At 43.2% G+C, this 24255-nt stretch overlaps 1 protein-coding gene across 4 annotated transcripts in view; it reads right to left on the bottom strand.

Moving 5' to 3' along the window:
* Positions 1-24255, bottom strand: part of GRK3 (G protein-coupled receptor kinase 3) — a 179316-nt gene that overhangs the window by 152908 nt on the left and 2153 nt on the right. Inside the window, exons 1-2 of one of the 4 annotated variants that reach the window (XM_074206157.1) lie at positions 16294-16374; positions 14591-14816 (exon numbers count right to left, since the gene is read on the bottom strand). The exons of 2 other annotated variants lie outside the window; for them this stretch is intronic. Coding sequence is in view for 1 of the 2 variants with exons in the window: in XM_074206155.1 (XP_074062256.1) it covers positions 16294-16406 (113 nt within the window). In the remaining variant the exon portion in view is untranslated. Of the gene's footprint in view, positions 1-14590; positions 14817-16293; positions 16500-24255 lie in introns of those variants that run through there. One more of the 4 variants, XM_074206155.1, reaches the window with a different exon arrangement.

Raw genomic sequence — 24255 nt, 5'->3', positions numbered from 1 at the left:
CATTTAACCCTGATTGCCTCAGTTTCCTCATCTGTAAATACTCTGGAGAGGGAAATGACAAACCATTCCAGTATCTTTGCCCAGAAAACTCCAAATGGGGTCACAAAGAATCAAGTATGAATTTTATCTCCTGCCCTTATATTTATTGTTTGTTTCCAAGTCTTCGAAAGAGAAACAAGAAAACTGAGAGATAACAGACAGATTCCTTTTTGAAAACAATATGGACTCTTTATCTTTTGAAATATAATTCTGATGCAGATATAATAAACTCACCTCCCACTCCCCTTCTGGAACCTTCCTGTGCAGGACTGCCTCAGGTTGAGGGAGTGGACAAACTGACCTCAAGGACAATACAGTGAGGGCTCAACACATTGCCAACACTTTGCCTCCAGTCTTCACTTCTCAACCACCTAGACATAATTTTCAAAGTTCTCTTGATCTTGCCTAACTTTAATATTCTAGGATTCAATTTGATTTTTTAAAAAAACAGTACACTAACATGTGAATGGCTGAGAGTTCCTGAGCCCTTTCTGGCAACATCACCAGAAAGAAGTGGGAAAATTCATACTGCAGCACCAAGCTCACCACCAAGCATCAGAATGAGTCACTTATAAAAGAGATGATGATTGAATGTATAAAGCTCTAGGTTTTACAAACAAAAAAATTACAAAAATAGGACAGAGCCAAGAACACTGAAAACCAATAATTATTTATGCCCTTCATCAAACAAGCATTTGTTTTACATTCAAAGACAAAAATGAATTCGATTATTTAATCTAGGATTTTTGAACATCTACAGTATGCTAGGAGCCTTATGTTCTGTTCTATGTGGGTCACAAAATGGCCCTGTCCTACAGGAGTCCAGCCTACTAGGAAAGGTAACATAAAGCAAGATCCCAAAGGTTGACCCTTTGGTCATCACCATCTACTAAGTTGGTGTACAAGTGGGGCTCCAAGCAGAAGCTAGAACAGTAAGGAAAGACTCTAAAGAGGAGGGGGAACTTGAAGTCCACCTGCAAGAACAGGGAAGCTTTTGGGAGGAAGAAAAAAGAAGAGATCCAGATAAAATAAGGACGTCTGATGAGCAAAGGCATGGAGCAGAGTTCACATAGTATTTGGAAAAGGAGAAAGGCCAAGCAAACCCTCTGATCTCAAGAGAATCTGGATCACAGGCCTGGAGAGAGAAGAGGGTGTTTTTCTGTTCACACAACCATCCCCATGACAAATGGTCATCTAGCCTCTGCTCCAAGACCTCCTAGGAGAGGGAAGTCATGGTCTTTCAAGGCAATGCTTCCCACTTTGGGACAGACAGAACTGACATCCAGTCCTATTCCACTGTCCTGTTCCTGTAGAGGTTCCCTAACTCCCCTACCCATTGGACCTAACAAAATAAACCAAGTCCCTTCTCAACCTTGCAGCTCTTTTGCTCTCTTCTTCATGCTAACCATGACCATTCCTTCAAATGACCTTCACAGAACATGGACTAAGGCCCTTGACCATCTTGAGTCTCTTCCCTGAACACTCTAGTCAATCAATGCGATTCTTATCCTTGTGACATCCAGAACTGAACCCCAACTCTGAATAAGATCTGATGAGGGTAGAGTCAGGGAACTTCTCTCCTCAGTGCCACAGGAAGGTCAGCATCTGTTAACATGGCACTAGCTTCCCTGGATGCCCCATCATCCTGCTAACTCATAAGCCAGCTGCCAGCAAGGTGGTGCGGTGGAGAGGACATTTGGGATCACGTTCAAACACACCTCAAGGGTTCCATTTCCATCAGTCCCTTTTTACAGTAGGGGTAGAATGGCTGCAGGACCTACTTCCTGGGGTCACTACAGAGATCAAGGGAGATCATGCACATGGAAGGTTCTGTAAATCCTAAAGGGCCAGAAAAATTTGGCCATAATTCCAAGGAAACCGCGAGGGGGCCACCAGGATGTTGGATCAGTGTCCTGGGGCAATTTTGTGGGAAAGCATGGGCAAAAACCTCATAATATCATTGGACAGGCACAAATGGATTCCTATCTGCATTCCTGAAGAGCATGTACAAATAGAAGAAATCACAGTTCCAGCAATATTTATTTGAGTATTTTTAAAAACAATACTGGAAACACACAAGTTCATCTAGAATCTACTTAAGCTAGAAAAACCATGTGTATAGCCCATCAAAGATGTATGTATGGATGGATAGTATGGATGGATGGATGGATGGATGGATGGATGGATGGATGGATGGATGGAATCTATGCATGTTAATCCAAGGACCAGTTAAACTCAGTACGGATGGAATCAACATCAAAGGTTAACTAAAATACAAAAGCTCATAAAGAATGTCTTTTACTGAGGCATGTTTGTGTCATTTTACAAAGTGTATAATAAAAAGAGTAGAATGTGCATACTCATAGACCCAAAAATTCCATTGTTGGATATATATTCCAAGGAAGTCATTGATGAAAAGAAAGGCACATATGCACCACAATATTTATATGAACTCTTTTCATGGTTAGCAGCACTAAAGTGAAAATATTGATGTCCATTAATTGAGGTAGGGTGATACAAAATGAGATATATGAATGTAATGGAGTTTGGCGATGATGACTAGGAAGAAGCAAAGAAGACATGAACAGAAGTAAGCAGAGCACTTTTCCGAACCACAGCAAAGTAAATTGAAAGAAAATCACAAAATCATCAAAACTGAATATTGTGAAATGATGAAGAAGAAGCTATTACTTTGAGGAAATGAAGAGTCCACAGGACCATTAAATATCATATTAGACTTTTCAATATAGTAATTAATTTTGCTGATTTTTTCTTTTTTTAATTTAAAGTTAACTGTTATAAAGAATGGCTCTCTAAAGAGAAAGGAATACAAGATGAAATCTAGGCAACAGAATAACAAAAAAAATCAATTAAAAACTATTTTAAAAGAAAAAATAAGGTTAGTTACAATCTACAGTCTTGGGGGTATAGGTTCCATATCCCCAATGATGAAAATATAGAGCTTTTAAAGTATAAAATATCTTAACTAATCAAAGGGCTTTCTTTAATTTCAAAAGATATTCTATTCTATATTACATTCCTGAAGATGGCCAACCAAAGCTACCAACTTTTATTATCATCCTTTTGTACCCATATTTCCAATGCCTTATCTAAAGGAGGGAATAAACGCACTGAAAAGGAGAAAAAGGAGAGAGCCCAGTAGTCCCAAATCTCAAACCATACCAGAAGCAATCACTATCAAAATTATTTGAAAACAGTTAAAATTAGAGATCAATCAAAGAAATAGTCTGAGTACACAGCATACAAAGACAAAACAACACAGTGGCCTAATTTCTAGTTCTTTGTCACATCAAAAACTGCTGTGAATATTTTTGTATATATGAGAGTCTATTTTCTTTGATCTCTTTGGGGTATCATCATAATAGTGATACTGCTGAGTTAAAGGACATGCACAAGTTTCTCAGCTACTGGGGAAGGGCTTAAAATTCAACAAACACTACCAGGAAATCTGGAAAGCAATCTGGCAGGTAGTAGGTATAAAACAACATTTCAAACCATAGATAAAACCCAAATGGGTAGAAGGTTTAGATCAGAGGCAAATTAAGGGAACATAAAAGCAATTACCTTTCAGATCTAAGGATAATAATAGTTCATGACCAAACAAGAAATGGAGAGTATCCCAAAAGATGAAATGGATAGTTTTAATTACAAAAAATAAAGTTTATACACACACACACACACACACACACACACACACACACAGCAATGAACCTAAAATTAGAAAGGAAGCAACAGGAAAAAAAAAACAACTTCACAGCAAGTTTCTCTGAAAAAACATGTTATACCCATGATATATGAGAAACTAATTCAAGTTTTTGAAAATTAGAGCCCCAATTGATAAATGCTCAAAAGAATATACAATTTTCTCAAGAATAAATCCAATCTACCAAAAGTCACATGGAAAAATATCCAAACTCACTAATTTTTAAAGAAATACAAATTTATGCACCCAAAGGGCAACAAAAATGTGCGTACCCTTTGATCCAGCAATACCACTACTGGGTCTATACCCTGAAGAAATGATGGAAAAAAGGGTAAAAACATCATTTGTACAAAAATATTCATAGCAGCCCTGCTGTGGTGGCAAAGAACTGGAAATTAAGTGAATGTCCTTCAATTGGGGAATGGCTTAACAAACTGTGGTATATGTATGTCATGGAACACTAAAACCAGGAGGGATGGGAATTCAGGGAAGCCTAGAGGAATTTGCATGAACTGATGCTGAGTGAAATGAGCAGAACCAGAAAAACACTGTACACCCTATCAGCAACATGGGAGTGATGATCAACCTTGATGGACTCGCTCATTCCATCAGTGCAACAATCAGGGACAAATTGGGGCTGTCTGCAATGGAGAATCCCATCTGTATCCAGAGAAATATCTGTGGAGTTTGAACAAAGACCAAGGACTATTGCTTTTAATTTAGGGAAAAAAAACTGATACTTTATTATGTAATCTTGCTATCTCTTATACTTTATTTTTCTCCCTTAAGGTTAGGATTTCTTTCTCATTACATTCAATTTGGATCAATCCATGAAAATATATAGACTGGCAAATTGCCTTCTGTGGGGGGGGGGAGCAAGATTAGGGGAAAAATTGTAAAACTCAAAATAAATAAAATCGTTAAAATGAAAAAAAAAGAAATACAAATTTAAAAAACTCTTGAGGTTCCTCTTCACAGGTTGGCAAAACTGACCCCCCCCCAAAAAATGACAGAAAGAAAGGGAAGATAACAAATATTGGAAGAGCTGTGGCAAAACAGTTCCCTTCATTAATGTCCTGTTGGTAGAACTTTGAATTTGGGTATGAAATCATGCCCAAAATATTGTGCATACCTGTTAACTCAGCAATGCCACTATTATGACTATACTTCAAAGAGATCAAAGAAAGTACAGAGTTTCATATTTACAAAAATATTTATAGCAACTCTGGAAGTTAGGGGAGTATTCATCAATTGAGAAATAGTTGAACAAAATATGGCATATGAATGTAAGGGAATGCTATAATGTTATTAAAAATTAGGAAAGGAATGGCTTCTGAGAAACCCAGAAAGACTTGCATGATCTGATGCAGGATTATATGAGCAGAACCGGAAGAATAATGTATAAAGTAACCACATCACTACAGAGACAGATAACTTTAAAAAAACTTAAGAATCCTAATCAATGAAATGAACAATCATAATTACAGAGGACCAATAATCAAGAAGGATGCTCTCCTTTTGATGGGGAAGTGATGAACTAATAGTTAGGAATGAGAAACATATTTTTGGACATGACCAATGAAGGAATTTGTTTTGTTTGATTAGGCATATTTGTTGTAATGTTTTTACTGTTTCATTTTTTCCAATAGAAGAGAAAATAAATTTTTGTTCATTAAGGGGAAAAAAAATCAAAATAAATAGATCAGTTAGAAATATATCAGATTCCCTGGCAATTCTCATGATCCAAGACTTCATCTTTCTGGATGTTGCTGCTGCCCTGAAAAACCACCAAAACTGACTCCTCCACTTACTTAGGAGAAGCAGGTAAGCAAGGTCCAGGTTCCATCAAGTCAGATTCTACTCCTAAGTCTCTGTCATTGACCAGCACCCACCCTGCCTAGAGGAAAAGCCTACAAGCCTGACTGCCCACCCTCTTGCCCCAGGTCCTGTAACACCATCTAATAATCTCTCATCAATATCTTTATCCCTGTGATACTTAATCACCAGTTACCTAGGAGAAAACTACCCATAATTTCCACCTCCTATTCCTTCCCCATTGACCTTAACCTACCCCATTTTTAATGCTATTTTTTCAATTACATGTAAAAAAAAATTTTAACATTTGGATTTTTTTAATTTTGAGTTCCAAATTCTTTCCCTTCTTTCCTCGCCTCTCCTCTCATCCAGAAGGCAAGAAATTTGATATAGGTTATAGATGCATAACCATGCAAAACATATTTCCATATTAGTCAGGTTATGAAAGGAAACACTGAACAAGAAAAAGATAAAATCAAGCTACCAAAAAACAATGTTTTGATCTACATTCAGACTCCATCCACTTTGTGGAAGTGGATAGCATTTTTCATCAAAAAGCCTTCACAGGGGTAGCTAGGTGGCACAGTGGATAGAGCACCAGCCCAGGAGTCAGGAGTACCTGAGAACAAATCCAGCCTCAGACACTTAATAATGACCTAGCTGTGTGGCCTTGGGCAAGCCACTTAACCCCATTTCCCTTGCAAAAAAAAAAATCCTTCAGAATTGTTTTGGATCTTTGTATTGCTGAGAATATTAAGTCATTCACAGTTGATCACTGGAAATATTGCTGTTACTGTGTATAATGCTTTCCTAGTTCTACTCACTTCATTATGCATCAGTTCACTTAAATATCTGCAGGTTTTTCTGAAAGTAATCCTACTCATCATTTCTTACAGCACAATAATATTACATTACAATCATATAACACAATTTGCTCAGTCATTCCTCAATTGATTGGCATCCCTCAATTTCTAATTCTTTGCCAACACAAAAAGAGATACTAATAAATATAAGATAAATATAGGTCCTTTTCCTTTTTTTCTTTTAACTCTTTAGATGCAGATCTGGTAGGGGTATTACTGCTGAGTCAAAAGGTAAGCACAGTTTTATAACCTTTTGTTTGTAATTTCAAGTTTTTCTAGAGAATGGAAAGATTAGTCCACAATTCCACTAACAATGCATTAGTGGCCCAGTTTTCCCTCATTCCCTCCAACATTTGTCATTGTCTTTTTCTGTCATATTAGCCAGTCTAATGGATATGCGACCATACTTCAGAGTTGTTTTAATTTGCATTTCTCTAATCAAGAGTGATTTAGAACCTCTTTTTTTTACTAGAGATAGTTTTGACCTGTGTGAAAACTGCCTGCTCATATCCTTTAAACAATTTAACAACTGGGAAATGACTCATATTCTTATAAATTTGACTCAGTTCTCTATATATTTTCAAAATGAGTCCTTTAGCTTGCAGAAGGGATGGATCCTTAGTTAGATTTTGGTTAGAAAACGAGCCTCTGAGATCCTTCTAACACTATTCTTTGGAGCCAGGAAATGTTCAAGCAGCTCACTTTTAACAAGGCAGTTTTATAAGAATATTAAATATACATATCTATATATGTGTATATATATATATATATATATATATATATATATATATATATATATATATATATATAGTGACCAGTGTGGATCATGATAATGAAGGCTTGTGAGAATGGGCTAGAGGTAAATGCACCTCAGCTCCTTCCTCTTGTCTCACTCTTCTCCAAGCACACCCCCTACTTACCATTCCAGGTAAAGTATCACCTTTCTGGGTCCTGCATCTCAGTGACCTTAGGAAGCCACTCTCCAGCCCTCAGTCCTCTCCTTCCCAGCTTCTCTCCCCCACCTTCCCCTGTCAACACCACTCCCATTCTCCAAGACCAGGTCCCATTCCACCTGTCAGGCTTCCTGACAGAAAAAAAAAAAGAAGGAAGACAAGAAACAAGCAGCTCTGGGTGGCACAACAGTTAGAGCGTGGGGCCTGGAGTCAGGAAAACTTGAATTCAAGTACAGCCTCAGACTATTCCTTCCTTGGGGACCCTGGAAAAGTCACTTGCCTCAGTTTCCTCATCTGTAAAATCAGCTGGAGAAGGAAATGGTAAACCATTCCAGTATCCTTGCCAAGAAAATCCTCACTGGGGTCATGAAGACTCAGACAGGACCAAAACAGATGAACAGCAATAACAATAACAAATGAAATAACTAAACAGCTTTAAACAAAAATGTCTCTCATTTGCCCAAACTTTATACTTTTCGCTTTTCAAAGTTTTTTCACATCCATCACCTCATTTGAGTCTCACAATATCTCTTTGAAGCCTGCAGAACAGAGATTACTATTTCCATTTTACAGATGGATCAATTGAGACATTGGAACAGAATAAATCAGAGGTGGAACTGGCCTGGAATTGGGGAGCCTATTGTTAAGTCTATACTATTTTCATGTGTCCTCTAACCTAGACCTGCTGTGTCAGATCCCAGGACAGGAATGACTAAAATGTCAATGACAGTATCCTACTGATTCTGTATTAAGGTGAGCTGTGGACCCTCCCAACCCCACTAGCCCTTTTCCTGTGAGGATGGTGGCGGTAGCAGAGAGAGGCAGAAAATCAAATGTGGGTCTCTAGCACTTCTGGGAGCAGAAGGGGTCTCCATCCAACCATAAAACCAACCAGTGATGTCAACAGTTTCAGAAGTAGCTGCCTATTAACATTTTCTAATTAGAGGACAAAGTGCAAAAGAAGGAAATGTTCATACACTTCACTGAAGCAACACAGGAGGTCCATGAAAAGACTAGCAATAATGAGAGGAGCATTTATAGACTATGAATGCAGAAACTTATGAGTTTTCCCTGCTTCCCTCATTAAAGTTCAGTATAACAATCAATAAAAGGCCCAAGAGGGTTTCTAACTTCTAATCAACATTAAAAATAGAAAAGGAAGATGTAAGGCATATATAGGAGAAGTCACCTCTGGGACACCCAGCTGCATGCACAGATGAGTTAACAGATCAGGAAGAGTTGCCAAGTTAATAACATCTATTCCCCTGGCTGCCAGTATCCAGAGAGAGACACACAGAAAAGCAAAGATAATAATGTACATACTGTACATTTTAATATGCAAGATACCATGCATTACTAACAAAGGGTTTTGTTCTTCATTTTAAATGAGCAATGACTCATTTAAATGAGCAAAGGCAGTTAATGGTCCATTTGTGACTGGAAACTAGAAATGAAACTTCAGAGACACTGCTTTTAAAAGTCAGCCTTCAAGTAAAGTCCAGTAGGCCCCAGAGAGGAGTGCAAAGGCACCCGGCCCTCCCAGAACTCCCTGGCCTGATAGCAGGTCTGCCAGCCACTAAGACCTCAGCCGCCCACCTCAAGGCCGGCTACTTCACTCTGCTGTAATTAGATTCTTGGCAGTTTCCAGGAGTCATTGAGGGCCAGGACCTGCTTTTGGAATGATCAAAATACCATAACCATCTCTCGTTCTAGGTCTCAGAATTACATTTTATGGGGCAGATCTGTGGGGTCACATGCTATTTCTACTGCTGTAACTAGTTCTGGGACTCATCACCAGCTAAGCCACAGGCTGACAAATCTTTCACAGTGCCACAGCTCTCAAAGACCAGTCCGCCAGGTCAGAGAGGTTTGGATCCACATCTGGTTACAAAAGACCCCAAACTTAGCAGTTACCCTAGCAGTTTATGGCAGAAGCAGCCTGGTTAGAGAGCCAGCCTCCACTCAGGGAAGCCCTCTCTGAAATGTGGGCTGTGTGACCCTGGGGAATCTTGTACTCTCCCGGACCCTGGAAGTCTCTCCAAGACTTGCACAGAAGGTGAAGACTGCACTAGGTGAAGCTCAAGACCACTATGGGCCCACTTTCTTCTTATCCCTCAGGTTCTAATTTTTCCAAACTAAATGGTTAGGGTACAGTCAATGTATTGCAAAATAAGGATGAATATGCTTTACTTAAAATGCAGTTGGTACAGTAGCAGGGAAAAAAGAGCTCTGGGTCCTAATTTCATTCTGCCAGGGACTGGCTGTCTTGCAGGGTCAGTAAGTCAACAAGTTCAGATAACTTGAGATTATCAATAGCTTGGCATAAATGATGGCAGGATCTGGAGAGGAGAGAAAAACTGTGAGCCAGGCAACTGTCTCATGAAGGAAGGTGAATGTCTTGGATGTCAGTGACAACAACCACCAGCATCTGGATTCTGGGCATGGTCACTGTGGATGGAACAGAATTCAGAGGAGTCTCTGAAGGTGGGGATACAGGGACCTGGAGCTCCTGACTCTGACTCTGCCCCTCTGGACTGGTTTTTATCAGATCAACCTCATGCAGACATCAAATGTGGGAAGGCTTTCTGGTGATGGTTCAGGAGTGACCAAAAGAATATTACTACTAAACCATGTATCTATTCTCCCATTGCTACACCCTTTTTATGAGGATGATTCTACCCACAAAATAAGGGCAACCTTGCTGAAGACAGAGGGAAGCTGAGCAGGACTTGGAAAATGAGTTTCCATAGCAGAAGTCATCTTTATAGAGAAAAGATGCCCTGTTTGCTAACTAGAAACAAACAAAAAAGATTCCAGAGAAAATTCTACCTTAAAAGCTCTCCCAAACATAAATCAAAGCCATAAAAGATACTTTGAAAAAACAAAGCAATAGCCTTGTCCAAAGCCCTCTGATTATTAACAACAAGTAAAGCACAAAACCCAGAAACCCCCCTCACCAAAAGCATCCAGCAGAGATTCAATCCAAAAAGGAGATTAGGAGCCTTTTGTGTGGCATGAAAGGTATCTTTGGCAAGTCCGAGAAGCCCAGGGACCCCTTCTCCAAATAATGTTTTGATGTACACAAAAGAAAATACTTGGGATTACAAAGGAAACCAATTAGAGTGATACTCTTATCAAAATATTGAAACAACCAGTTCATGACTCCTAGGCAAAGAGCCCCTTGCCCTAGACAGTGAGCTTCTACAGATGTTCCCGTCAGCATAGGGCTGCATCACGTCCCAGGATACTGTTGAGTGTCTGAGATCAAATCCACAATCCTCCAAAGAGTCTGACCTATCAGTCACATAGGAAAAATCAAGGAGATGGAGAAGATTAGTTATAACATGCAGATGGACAAATAACCCTTGCAGTTCATCCATCTGTACTTAGATCCTGGACAGATGCTGCCAATGGCCAAGAAGCTGAATTCAAAATTGAATAGAAGGAAGACAGTGGAGCTAAACTGCCTTTGTGAAAATGAAAACTTCTTTCCAAGATCCCAAGCTTCTTCCTAAATCAAATGTCCATCTTTTCAACACCAATAGTCTTCGGGGGATGGAATATCTGTAAGTTGGAGAAATACAAAAGTTTCTAAAGAATTAAAGTTCAATCACCAAAAGTTATTGGTGGGCCTTTATGATTGTTATGAGCAGACTGCAACAAGTTACCAACCAAGAAATAAAACAAAAGAACTAGTGTTAAAGTCACCTGAGAGACAGAACCAGAAAAGATGCAGGTGTGCCAGTAAAACGACAAGGGCAAGAACGAACAGAAAGTCCATGTGCTCTTCATCCCCAAGACTGCCAGTGGTCTCTCTGTCTCCAACCTTCAAGATGCAATGGTGGCTTTAGGTATTATTTTTATTTGCTCCTTGCAGAGTCCAGGTGACCCTGCTCTCCCCTCTTTTTCCTCTGACCTGTCTACTCACCCCTCAGTGTTCTTTAAAGGATCGTCTATCTCCCACCCCAATTGTGGATATACCCCAGGCTTTATCATGGGCCTTTTTTCTTTTTCTGAACCAGAAGAACAAGAAATCAGAGATTTCATACTGGGAAGAATCATCAGGTAGCCAGGAATTTTTAAGCTGAGGTTCACAAACTTGTTTTCTTTACTTTGAGAACTATATTTCAAATAATTGGTTTCTCTGTAATCTGTGTGTTTTCTATACTTTAAAAAAGCAATCATCATTCTGAGAAAAGATCCAGAGGTTTTTACCAGATGTGAAAAGGGTCCATGAAATTAAAAATGCTGAGAAGTCCCTTGTTCTGGCATCACCTGGATGTCCCAAAGGCATCTCAGAGTCAACCTGTCCAAAACTGAATGACAGCACATCTCAGGTGAACCCCCCAAATCACTGTATGTCATGCACTATAGCCATTGGAGGCTATAGGTGGCAATGGAGTCCAGAGGATCAGAGTTCAACTCTAGCCTCATACATTTACTAATGTAACCCTGGATAAGTCATTTACTGTTTGCCTTAACCCACTAAAGAAGGAAATGGAAAATCATTCTAGTAAATTTGCCAAGGAAACTTCACCAAAAAAAAAAAAAAAGGCACCACAGAGGGTCAGACGTGACTGAATAACAACCACAGGCATTATTCCCATTTTTCAGATGAGAAAACTAATACTCACTGAGGTTAAGTGATATCCAAGTTCTTAAGTGTGGGTGGCAGCATACAAACCAGGTCTCACCTGACTAAGAAGCAAGCTTTCCCAGGAAGGCTAATACCTTTGCAGGAAGAATTCAAGGTGTCTATGGAAGGCTTCAGTGTCTGTCACTGCCCTCCCAAGAGAGACAGTCAATCAGACAGAGACACAGAGAAAACAGTGTCTTTGGACTAGTGCTATGTTTTTGTTTATCTTTTGTTGAATTCCACTCCATCTAAAGTAAGATCCAGGAAGCAAGACCCTCATGTCACTGAAAAAGTTACTTAGTGGAACAATGAGAAAAAGTCATGGCAGGGAGGCCTCTAAATAGTGACTAACAGAATCCTGCTTATTCAGATGCTAAAAATATGAATCAAAACCTTTTCGGTAAGTCCATGTGTTGATGATTCCACAGAAACCTCAATGTTTTCTGATCATTTACTTCCACAATGAAGTCCACGGAGATGGATTTCTGCTTCATTGAGAATCTACCCTTAGCTCATGTTGGCCCCCAAGTTCCAACCTTCACTCCTACTAGTCAAAGAGACCACAAACTGCCATCCAGAGATAATTTAAAAATGCACCAACTTTACCTGATAATACCAGAGTAACAGACTTGTCACCTGACAATAAACTGAGAACATTACAAAAAGGCTGGCAAACAAGGGAAATAAAAAACAAACCATTACGAAAGAAACAAACAAACAAACAAGCAAAGAAACAAAGAAAGAAACAAAGAAAGAAACAAAGAAACAAAGAAAGAAACAAAGAAACAAAGAAAGAAGGAAGGACCCCCTAGGAATCAAGAAGACCTGGGTTCAAATGATGCCTTGGATACATAAAAGCTGTTGTCAACAGGCAAGCTACTTTGGTACCTTGGAAACTCTCTAAGACTGTTGTTGTTCAGTCTTTTTTGATTATATCTGACTCTTTGTGACCTTGGGGTCTTCTTGGCAAAGAGCAGAGTGATTTGCCATTTTCTTCTCTAGTTCATTTTACAAATGAGGAACCTGAGGCAAGCAGGGTAAGGTGACTTGCCCAGGGTCATTCTGCTAGCAAGTATATGAGGCCACATTTGAACTCAGGAAGATGATGAGTCTCCCACTCAATAGGACCTTTAAGACTATAAATTGAGTTGCTGTACTGGCATCTAGGGACGTGATCCCCAAAGAGAAGAAATCACACAGGCCATACCCAAAAACAAATCCGACAACTGGTAGTCTAACTCTCTTTCTAAAGGCTAGAGTCTTAGAATAAAGGTATTTAAACTACAGTAACAGTTCTTGTACACCAGAATCACAAAGAGAATTATTTAAAATCATAAGCTAAATAGCTTGGCCAACGAAGAGAACCAAAAATGTCATCAGTGGTGATATATTTTCTTGAATTTAAAAGAAACTCATTCTCTAGCTTATGTTTTCATTGTTTGAATCCTATTAGAAATGAGCATGACCTCCACTGATTATCTTTAAGAAAAACCTTGCCAAAGCAGAACATCAAAAGACAAAGGCAGACAAAGCTAATATTCTAAGTGTAATGAATACATTTTAAAGGAGACAAGAAAAAGGAGAAGTCATGATGAGTTTCAAATACCAAGAAAATACATTTTAAGAGATGAGACCTTTAAAAAAAAGCACACTACTAAAAATGCTGACTTGTGGGTAGAGTTCATATTATTGTTCATCTCTGCATCCCAGCATCTGGCACATTGTAATAAATGTGTATTCAATTGAGTATAAGGATAAACCCTATTTATTCAAGCCTTTATGTTTTTCTTTTGTTGGTCCTATTGGAGGATGAGGAGGAAGGTCTTTTAAAGGAGAGTAAAAGATTTGTTACAATAAAAATTCAGACTTGACAATGAGCTTTCCTCATTAAAATACTGTGGAAGCATCACCCACTTGTCAGGATTTTATTTATTCTAAGTTTTAAAGATAAGTTGAAGTCTTGACTGGGCATATTAAATTCACAAAGTATTCAGTGCTTGCAACCTTTGAATTTAAACTCCTTGATATCCTACCCAAAACTTCTTATATTAAATAATAATCATGATGATGATGATGATGATAATAATACAAGACTGAGGAGAGACTAAAGGAGGCTAAAGGAATGCATGCCCCCAAAATGGGATGAGTATTTCTTCATTTCTACAATCTGGCTTTTCTAGTCTTGTAGTATCTTCTATCAATAGTGACTAAAAAGCATTATTTTCCGCATCACCGTAGTCTTGTGTGGATTGGCAGAATAATCTGATGGTTATCAGCAAAAACCAAAATGGTTTAGTTTTAATTTTAGAGCAAAAAGAAAACCCATAATCGGATGATGACAATCTAAATCTTTGTTTTGGTGGGGTGTCAATTCTTTTAAAACCCCATTCTAAAAATGCAGTGTGGAGGTTTTTTCCATCCTCCTTTTCACAAAACGTCTATTTCCACTTTGGGGGCCATCTGCATTCTACAGGAGTATTCATGTGATGGTCCTGACTTAGCCCTGGGAGGGGGAAGTGTCATCTAGCCCTGTCTTAGAGTAGGCAGCAAGAAAACCAACCGGCTTATTGGATGGAGACGGGCTAAGGCTCTGCGTTCTCCCTTCGTTCAAATTGCAGGCCACTTCTGCCCCAATACAGGTTCCATTTTTCAACAAGCTGAAAGCGAGTCTCACAAACAAGAAAATCCCTTTTCTCCTGGATGGGCGTTTGTTCTGCAGGTTTATCAAACGTAATACACTGGCCCTTTACTTCCAGCGCCTCCCCGAAGCCGTGAGGGCAGCAAATCTGCCCCGGAGAGAAAAGACCACTGATGATACCACAGCTCTCCTCTCTGTCTGTCTGTCTCTCTCTCTCGCTGTGTCTCTCTGTCTGTCTCTGTCTCTCTCATCTCTCGGTCGCTGTCTCTGTGTGTGACACACACGCACACACAGACACACACAGGCACAGACACACACAGAGACACACACACCACACAGACACACAGACACACAGACACAAACACACAGACACACACACACACACAGACACACACACAGCACACAGCACACAGACACACACAACACACAGACACAGACAAACACACAGACACAAACACACAGACACACACACAGACACACACACACAACAGACACACACACAGACACAAACACACAGACACACACACACAGACACACACACAGACACAGACACAGACACACACACACACACACACACACACACACACAAACACACAGACACCGTGATTAGGAGACAATTAAAAGAAAAAAGGGCACAGGGAGCCCCGCTCCCCCCAGACCAGAATTTAGAGGGAGCTGGCGGGGGGGGGGGGGGGGCAGGAGCTGGGGGCCCCGGCTCTGACGGCTGTGTGCCCGCGGGGCGGGCCAGGGGGGCAGGGAGGGAGGAGGCGGCCGGACCCCCCGGGGCCCGGGGCCAGTGTCCTGGCCTGTCCTGGGGGCGCCCGGCCGGGTCGGGGGGGGGGGGGGGGGCCGCCGTTGCTCTGGGGGGCGCCGACCCCACGCGAGGCCGCGGGGGAGCTCAGCCGGAACCGGAGACGCCGCGGACACCCCAGAAGGGCCCCCCCGCGACCCTCCGGGGCAAGGAGCCCCCCGGCTCGGCGGCTCCCAGGCTCGGCCCCCCGCAGGGTCCTGGCCGCGGCCCCGGGACCCCGACGGCAGCCCTGGCCCCGGGCGGACGCTGCGGGCGGCTCCGACCCCGCGGGGGGCAGCGGCGCCCCAGGGCGACTCAGCCGCAGAAGCCCCCCGGACCCCCGGCGGGCAGCCCCCCGCGGGCACACGCGCCGGGCACAAGCGCAGCCCGCACCCGGGGCGCCGCGGACCTCCCGGGCAGATGCCCCGCAGCCCCCCACCCCCTCGGGGCAGATGCCCGCAGCCCCCCGCAGCCCCTCACCATCCCTCCGCGGGGCAGAGGCTCCCCCCCACCCCCCGGGCAGATGCCCCGCAGCCCCCCGCAGCCCCTCACCATCTCCCCGCGGGGCAGAGGCTCCCCCCCACCCCCCGGGCAGATGCCCCGCAGCCCCCCACCCCCTCGGGGCAGATGCCCGCATCCCCCCGCGGGGCAGAGGCGCCCCCCACCCCCCGGGCAGATGCCCCGCAGCCCCTCACCATCCCCCCGCGGGGCAGAGGCGCCCCCCACCCCCCGGGCAGATGCCCCGCAGCCCCTCACCATCCCCCCGCGGGGCAGAGGCGCCCCCCACCCCCCGGGCAGATGCCCCGCAGCCCCCCGCAGCCCCCCGGCCGCGCACCTGGGCTCGGGCAGCGCGATCTTCTTGCTGGCGCGCGCGGCCGGCGTGGCCTTGCTCTTCTCCATGGCCATCAGGTAGCTGACGTCGGCCAGCACGGCCTCCAGGTCCGCCATGTTGGCTGCGGCGGGGCCGGGCTGCGGCGGGGCCGGGCTGGGCCGGGCTGGGGCCGGGCTGGGGCCGGGCTGGGGCCGGGCTGGGCTCGGGCTGCGGCGGCTCCGCTGCGGCTCCGGCGGCTCCGGCGGCTCCGGCCCGCGCCCCTCCCCCGCCCCGCCCTCCCCCGCCCCGCGCGCGCCCGCGCCCCGCCCCGCCCCGCCCCGCCCGCTAACGGCCGCCGGGCGCGCGCCCCGCCCCCCAGCCTGGGGCGACCCCGGAGAAGGAGCCCGCGGGGGGGAGGGGGATGACCGTGACCCCGGGAGGGGCCCCGGGCCGGGCTCCGCACAGACCGAGCGGCCCCGGGGGGGGCAGAAAGAGGCAGATGGGCGCGGAGCCGGGGGGAAACTGAGGCAGGGGCGGGGGAGGGGGGGAGACGGCATGAGTCCGGGGGCAGGAGAGCGAGACGCCCCAAGTGTAGGACATGTGCCCTTGGACCGGCTTCTCCCGGGGGGCCGCAGCCCAGCACCCCGCGTCTCCCCGCCCAGGACAGGCGTGCGGCCCCGGAGGCCAGAAGGGCCAACCCCCCCCCCCAAGTCCTGCTTTGGGGAGAGCCCGGACGCCCCCAGCTCCGTTTGCCTTTTGCTGTTTCACACGGCCCCGGGGCCCAGGGACTTGAACCCAGGCCCTCCTGAGGGCGGGGCGCCGCTGTGGCCACGGCTGCCCAGCTCTCCCTCTCCCATACTGCTCTGCTCGATGCCAGCTCCCCCACCATCATGCCCCTCACAAAGCACCTGCGGGCAGCCCCCTTCCCCCCTCCCCACACCCTGACCAGGAGAAGGTCTCAAAGCTGGGCTGACAGAACGCCCCCTTGCCGGAGCACGCCCCCCAAAGCACTTCGGCCTTGGACGGGAGCCCCAGAGCCCGGAGGGAGCTCGCCAAAGGGCTCCGCACCGATCGGGCCGCGTCACCCTCCTCGGCATCAAGCCTCTGCCATAAAGGCAGCGGGCGGGATGCCAGGAGAGGTGCCCGCTGCAAAGCCCAGGTGTGCCCAGTCTCAGTGGCAGCTCCTCTGAGGCTGTTTGCTTTCGTGGGTAGCAGCGCTCTTTGGTGGCTGCCACTGAAGTTTCTGATCTGAGTGAAGGTAAAATCGAAACTCCAGTAGGAAAAACAAAAAGGAAAGGGCAAGTGTCAGAGGGGCGCAGTGGAGGCCTGAGGGCATCTATCTCCCCTCTCCCTCCAATCTGCTTATTCCTCAACCCCTATAGGACATTCTTTGACAGCAGCTGCCAGGCACACAGGCCAACCCACTGAGAACCAGCCTGTCAAGGTCAAGCGTGTAGATTTGGCTTCTCACTAAGGGAACAAGTCCATTCCTCTAGCCTTTTGATCGGCATAGAATCTCCTCGGATCGGTGGCCAGTTCATCCTTTGTCCTTAACAATTTGAAAGACGAGTTCCTCAGAAATCCGAACGACCGGGAACGGCATGGGACCCCCTAGGAATCAAGAAGACCTGGGTTCAAATGATGCCTTGGATACATAAAAGCTGTTGTCAACAGGCAAGCTACTTTGGTACCTTGGAAACTCTCTAAGACTGTTGTTGTTCAGTCTTTTTTGATTATATCTGACTCTTTGTGACCTTGGGGTCTTCTTGGCAAAGAGCAGAGTGATTTGCCATTTTCTTCTCTAGTTCATTTTACAAATGAGGAACCTGAGGCAAGCAGGGTAAGGTGACTTGCCCAGGGTCATTCTGCTAGCAAGTATATGAGGCCACATTTGAACTCAGGAAGATGATGAGTCTCCCACTCAATAGGACCTTTAAGACTATAAATTGAGTTGCTGTACTGGCATCTAGGGACGTGATCCCCAAAGAGAAGAAATCACACAGGCCATACACAAAAACAAATCCGACAACTGGTAGTCTAACTCTCTTTCTAAAGGCTAGAGTCTTAGAATAAAGGTATTTAAACTACAGTAACAGTTCTTGTACACCAGAATCACAAAGAGAATTATTTAAAATCATAAGCTAAATAGCTTGGCCAACGAAGAGAACCAAAAATGTCATCAGTGGTGATATATTTTCTTGAATTTAAAAGAAACTCATTCTCTAGCTTATGTTTTCATTGTTTGAATCCTATTAGAAATGAGCATGACCTCCACTGATTATCTTTAAGAAAAACCTTGCCAAAGCAGAACATCAAAAGACAAAGGCAGACAAAGCTATATTCTAAGTGTAATGAATACATTTTAAAGGAGACAAGAAAAAGGAGAAGTCATGATGAGTTTCAAATACCAAGAAAATACATTTTAAGAGATGAGACCTTTAAAAAAAAGCACACTACTAAAAATGCTGACTTGTGGGTAGAGTTCATATTATTGTCATCTCTGCATCCCAGCATCTGGCACATTGTAATAAATGTGTATTCAATTGAGTATAAGGATAAACCCTATTTATTCAAGCCTTTATGTTTTTCTTTTGTTGGTCCTATTGGAGGATGAGGAGGAAGGTCTTTTAAAGGAGAGTAAAAGATTTGTTACAATAAAAATTCAGACTTGACAATGAGCTTTCCTCATTAAAATACTGTGGAAGCATCACCCACTTGGTCAGGATTTTATATTATTCTAAGTTTTAAAGATAAGTTGAAGTCTTGACTGGGCATATTAAATTCACAAAGTATTCAGTGCTTGCAACCTTTGAATTTAAACTCCTTGATATCCTACCCAAAACTTCTTATATTAAATAATAATCATGATGATGATGATGATGATAATAATACAAGACTGAGGAGAGACTAAAGGAGGCTAAAGGAATGCATGCCCCCAAAATGGGATGAGTATTTCTTCATTTCTACAATCTGGCTTTTCTAGTCTTGTAGTATCTTCTATCAATAGTGACTAAAAAGCATTATTTCCGCATCACCGTAGTCTTGTGTGGATTGGCAGAATAATCTGATGGTTATCAGCAAAAACCAAAATGGTTTAGATTTTAATTTTAGAGCAAAAAGAAAACCCATAATCGGATGATGACAATCTAAATCTTTGTTTTGGTGGGGTGTCAATTCTTTTAAAACCCATTCTAAAAATGCAGTGTGGAGGTTTTCCATCCTCCTTTTCACAAAACGTCTATTTCCACTTTGGGGGCCATCTGCATTCTACAGGAGTATTCATGTGATGGTCCTGACTTAGCCCTGGGAGGGGGAAGTGTCATCTAGCCCTGTCTTAGAGTAGGCAGCAAGAAAACCAACCGGCTTATTGGATGGAGACGGGCTAAGGCTCTGCGTTCTCCCTTCGTTCAAATTGCAGGCCACTTCTGCCCCAATACAGGTTCCATTTTTCAACAAGCTGGAAAGCGAGTCTCACAAACAAGAAAATCCCTTTCTCCTGGATGGGCGTTTGTTCTGCAGGTTTATCAAACGTAATACACTGGCCCTTTACTTCCAGCGCCTCCCCGAAGCCGTGAGGGCAGCAAATCTGCCCCGGAGAGAAAAGACCACTGATGATACCACAGCTCTCCTCTCTGTCTGTCTGTCTCTCTCTCTCGCTGTGTCTCTCTGTCTGTCTCTGTCTCTCTCATCTCTCGGTCGCTGTCTCTGTGTGTGACACACACGCACACACAGACACACACAGGCACAGACACACACAGAGACACACACACCACACAGACACACAGACACACAGACACAAAACACACAGACACACACACACACACAGACACACACACAGCACACAGCACACAGACACACACAACACACAGACACAGACAAACACACAGACACAAACACACAGGACACACACACAGACACACACACACACACAGACACACACACAGACACAAACACACAGACACACACACACAGACACACACACAGACACAGACACAGACACACACACACACACACACACACACACACACACAAACACACAGACACCGTGATTAGGAGACAATTAAAAGAAAAAAGGGCACAGGGAGCCCCGCTCCCCCCAGACCAGAATTTAGAGGGAGCTGGCGGGGGGGGGGGGGGGGCAGGAGCTGGGAAAAAACAAAGCAATAGCCTTGTCCAAAGCCCTCTGATTATTAACAACAAGTAAAGCACAAAACCCAGAAACCCCCCTCACCAAAAGCATCCAGCAGAGATTCAATCCAAAAAGGAGATTAGGAGCCTTTTGTGTGGCATGAAAGGTATCTTTGGCAAGTCCGAGAAGCCCAGGGACCCCTTCTCCAAATAACGTTTTGATGTACACAAAAGAAAATACTTGGGATTACAAAGGAAACCAATTAGAGTGATACTCTTATCAAAATATTGAAACAACCAGTTCATGACTCCTAGGCAAAGAGCCCCTTGCCCTAGACAGTGAGCTTCTACAGATGTTCCCGTCAGCATAGGGCTGCATCACGTCCCAGGATACTGTTGAGTGTCTGAGATCAAATCCACAATCCTCAAAGAGTCTGACCTATCAGTCACATAGGAAAAATCAAGGAGATGGAGAAGATTAGTTATAACATGCAGATGAACAAATAACCCTTGCAGTTCATCCATCTGTACTTAGATCTTGGACAGATGCTGCCAATGGCCAAGAAGCTGAATTCAAAATTGAATAGAAGGAAGACAGTGGAGCTAAACTGCCTTTGTGAAAATGAAAACTTCTTTCCATGATCCCAAGCTTCTTCCTAAATCAAATGTCCATCTTTTCAACACCAATAGTCTTCGGGGGATGGAATATCTGTAAGTTGGAGAAATACAAAAGTTTCTAAAGAATTAAAGTTCAATCTGCAACAAGTTACCAACCAAGAAATAAAACAAAAGAACTAGTGTTAAAGTCACCTGAGAGACAGAACCAGAAAAGATGCAGGTGTGCTAGTAAAACGACAAGGGCAAGAACGAACAGAAAGTCCAAGTGCTCTTCATCCCCAAGACTGCCAGTGGCCTCTCTGTCTCCAACCTTCAAGATGCAATGGTGGCTTTAGGTATTATTCTTATTTGCTCCTTGCAGAGTCCGGGTGACCCTGCTCTCCCCTCGTTTTCCTCTGACCTGTCTACTCACCCCTCAGTGTTCTTTAAAGGATCGTCTATCTCCCACCCCAATTGTGGATATACCCCAGGCTTTATCATGGGCCTTTTTTCTTTTTCTGAACCAGAAGAACAAGAAATCAGAGATTTCATACTGGGAAGAATCATCAGGTAGCCAGGAATTTTTAAGCTGAGGTTCACAAACTTGTTTTCTTTACTTTGAGAACTATATTTCAAATAATTGGTTTCTCTGTAATCTGTGTGTTTTCTATACTTTAAAAAATCAATCATCATTCTGAGAAAAGATCCAGAGGTTTTTACCAGATGTGAAAAGGGTCCAGGAAATTAAAAATGCTGAGAAGTCCCTTGTTCTGGCATCACCTGGATGTCCCAAAGGCATCTCAGAGTCAACCTGTCCAAAACTGAATGACAGCACATCTCAGGTGAACCCCCCAAATCACTGTATGTCATGCACTATAGCCATTGGAGGCTATAGGTGGCAATGGAGTCCAGAGGATCAGAGTTCAACTCTAGCCTCATACATTTACTAATGTAACCCTGGATAAGTCATTTACTGTTTGCCTTAACCCACTAAAGAAGGAAATGGAAAATCATTCTAGTAAATTTGCCAAGGAAACTTCACCAAAAAAAAAAAAAGGCACCACAGAGGGTCAGACGTGACTGAATAACAACCACAGGCATTATTCCCATTTTTCAGATGAGAAAACTAATACTCACTGAGGTTAAGTGATATCCAAGTTCTTAAGTGTGGGTGGCAGCATACAAACCAGGTCTCACCTGACTAAGAAGCAAGCTTTCCCAGGAAGGCTAATACCTTTGCAGGAAGAATTCAAGGTGTCTATGGAAGGCTTCAGTGTCTGTCACTGCCCTCCCAAGAGAGACAGTCAATCAGACAGAGACACAGAGAAAACAGTGTCTTTGGACTAGTGCTATGTTTTTGTTTATCTTTTGTTGAATTCCACTCCATCTAAAGTAAGATCCAGGAAGCAAGACCCTCATGTCACTGAAAAAGTTACTTAGTGGAACAATGAGAAAAAGTCATGGCAGGGAGGCCTCTAAATAGTGACTAACAGAATCCTGCTTATTCAGATGCTAAAAATATGAATCAAAACCTTTTCGGTAAGTCCATGTGTTGATGATTCCACAGAAACCTCAATGTTTTCTGATCATTTACTTCCACAATGAAGTCCACGGAGATGGATTTCTGCTTCATTGAGAATCTACCCTTAGCTCATGTTGGCCCCCAAGTTCCAACCTTCACTCCTACTAGTCAAAAAGACCACAAACTGCCATCCAGAGATAATTTAAAAATGCACCAACTTTACCTGATAATACCAGAGTAACAGACTTGTCACCTGACAATAAACTGAGAACATTACAGAAAGGCTGGCAAACAAGGGAAATAAAAAACAAACCATTACGAAAGAAACAAACAAACAAACAAGCAAAGAAACAAAGAAAGAAACAAAGAAACAAAGAAAGAAACAAAGAAACAAAGAAAGAAGGAAGGACCCCCTAGGAATCAAGAAGACCTGGGTTCAAATGATGCCTTGGATACATAAAAGCTGTTGTCAACAGGCAAGCTACTTTGGTACCTTGGAAACTCTCTAAGACTGTTGTTGTTCAGTCTTTTTTGATTATATCTGACTCTTTGTGACCTTGGGGTCTTCTTGGCAAAGAGCAGAGTGATTTGCCATTTTCTTCTCTAGTTCATTTTACAAATGAGGAACCTGAGGCAAGCAGGGTAAGGTGACTTGCCCAGGGTCATTCTGCTAGCAAGTATATGAGGCCACATTTGAACTCAGGAAGATGATGAGTCTCCCACTCAATAGGACCTTTAAGACTATAAATTGAGTTGCTGTACTGGCATCTAGGGACGTGATCCCCAAAGAGAAGAAATCACACAGGCCATACCCAAAAACAAATCCGACAACTGGTAGTCTAACTCTCTTTCTAAAGGCTAGAGTCTTAGAATAAAGGTATTTAAACTACAGTAACAGTTCTTGTACACCAGAATCACAAAGAGAATTATTTAAAATCATAAGCTAAATAGCTTGGCCAACGAAGAGAACCAAAAATGTCATCAGTGGTGATATATTTTCTTGAATTTAAAAGAAACTCATTCTCTAGCTTATGTTTTCATTGTTTGAATCCTATTAGAAATGAGCATGACCTCCACTGATTATCTTTAAGAAAAACCTTGCCAAAGCAGAACATCAAAAGACAAAGGCAGACAAAGCTAATATTCTAAGTGTAATGAATACATTTTAAAGGAGACAAGAAAAAGGAGAAGTCATGATGAGTTTCAAATACCAAGAAAATACATTTTAAGAGATGAGACCTTTAAAAAAAAGCACACTACTAAAAATGCTGACTTGTGGGTAGAGTTCATATTATTGTTCATCTCTGCATCCCAGCATCTGGCACATTGTAATAAATGTGTATTCAATTGAGTATAAGGATAAACCCTATTTATTCAGGCCTTCATGTTTTTCTTTTGTTGGTCCTATTGGAGGATGAGGAGGAAGGTCTTTTAAAGGAGAGTAAAAGATTTGTTACAATAAAAATTCAGACTTGACAATGAGCTTTCCTCATTAAAATACTGTGGAAGCATCACCCACTTGTCAGGATTTTATTTATTCTAAGTTTTAAAGATAAGTTGAAGTCTTGACTGGGCATATTAAATTCACAAAGTATTCAGTGCTTGCAACCTTTGAATTTAAACTCCTTGATATCCTACCCAAAACTTCTTATATTAAATAATAATCATGATGATGATGATGATGATAATAATACAAGACTGAGGAGAGACTAAAGGAGGCTAAAGGAATGCATGCCCCC

Source organism: Macrotis lagotis, chromosome X (genome assembly GCF_037893015.1).
Source record: "Macrotis lagotis isolate mMagLag1 chromosome X, bilby.v1.9.chrom.fasta, whole genome shotgun sequence".
In the NCBI taxonomy this organism is placed as follows: Eukaryota; Metazoa; Chordata; class Mammalia; order Peramelemorphia; family Peramelidae; genus Macrotis; species Macrotis lagotis.
This window is presented reverse-complemented; position numbering and strand designations above follow the sequence as displayed.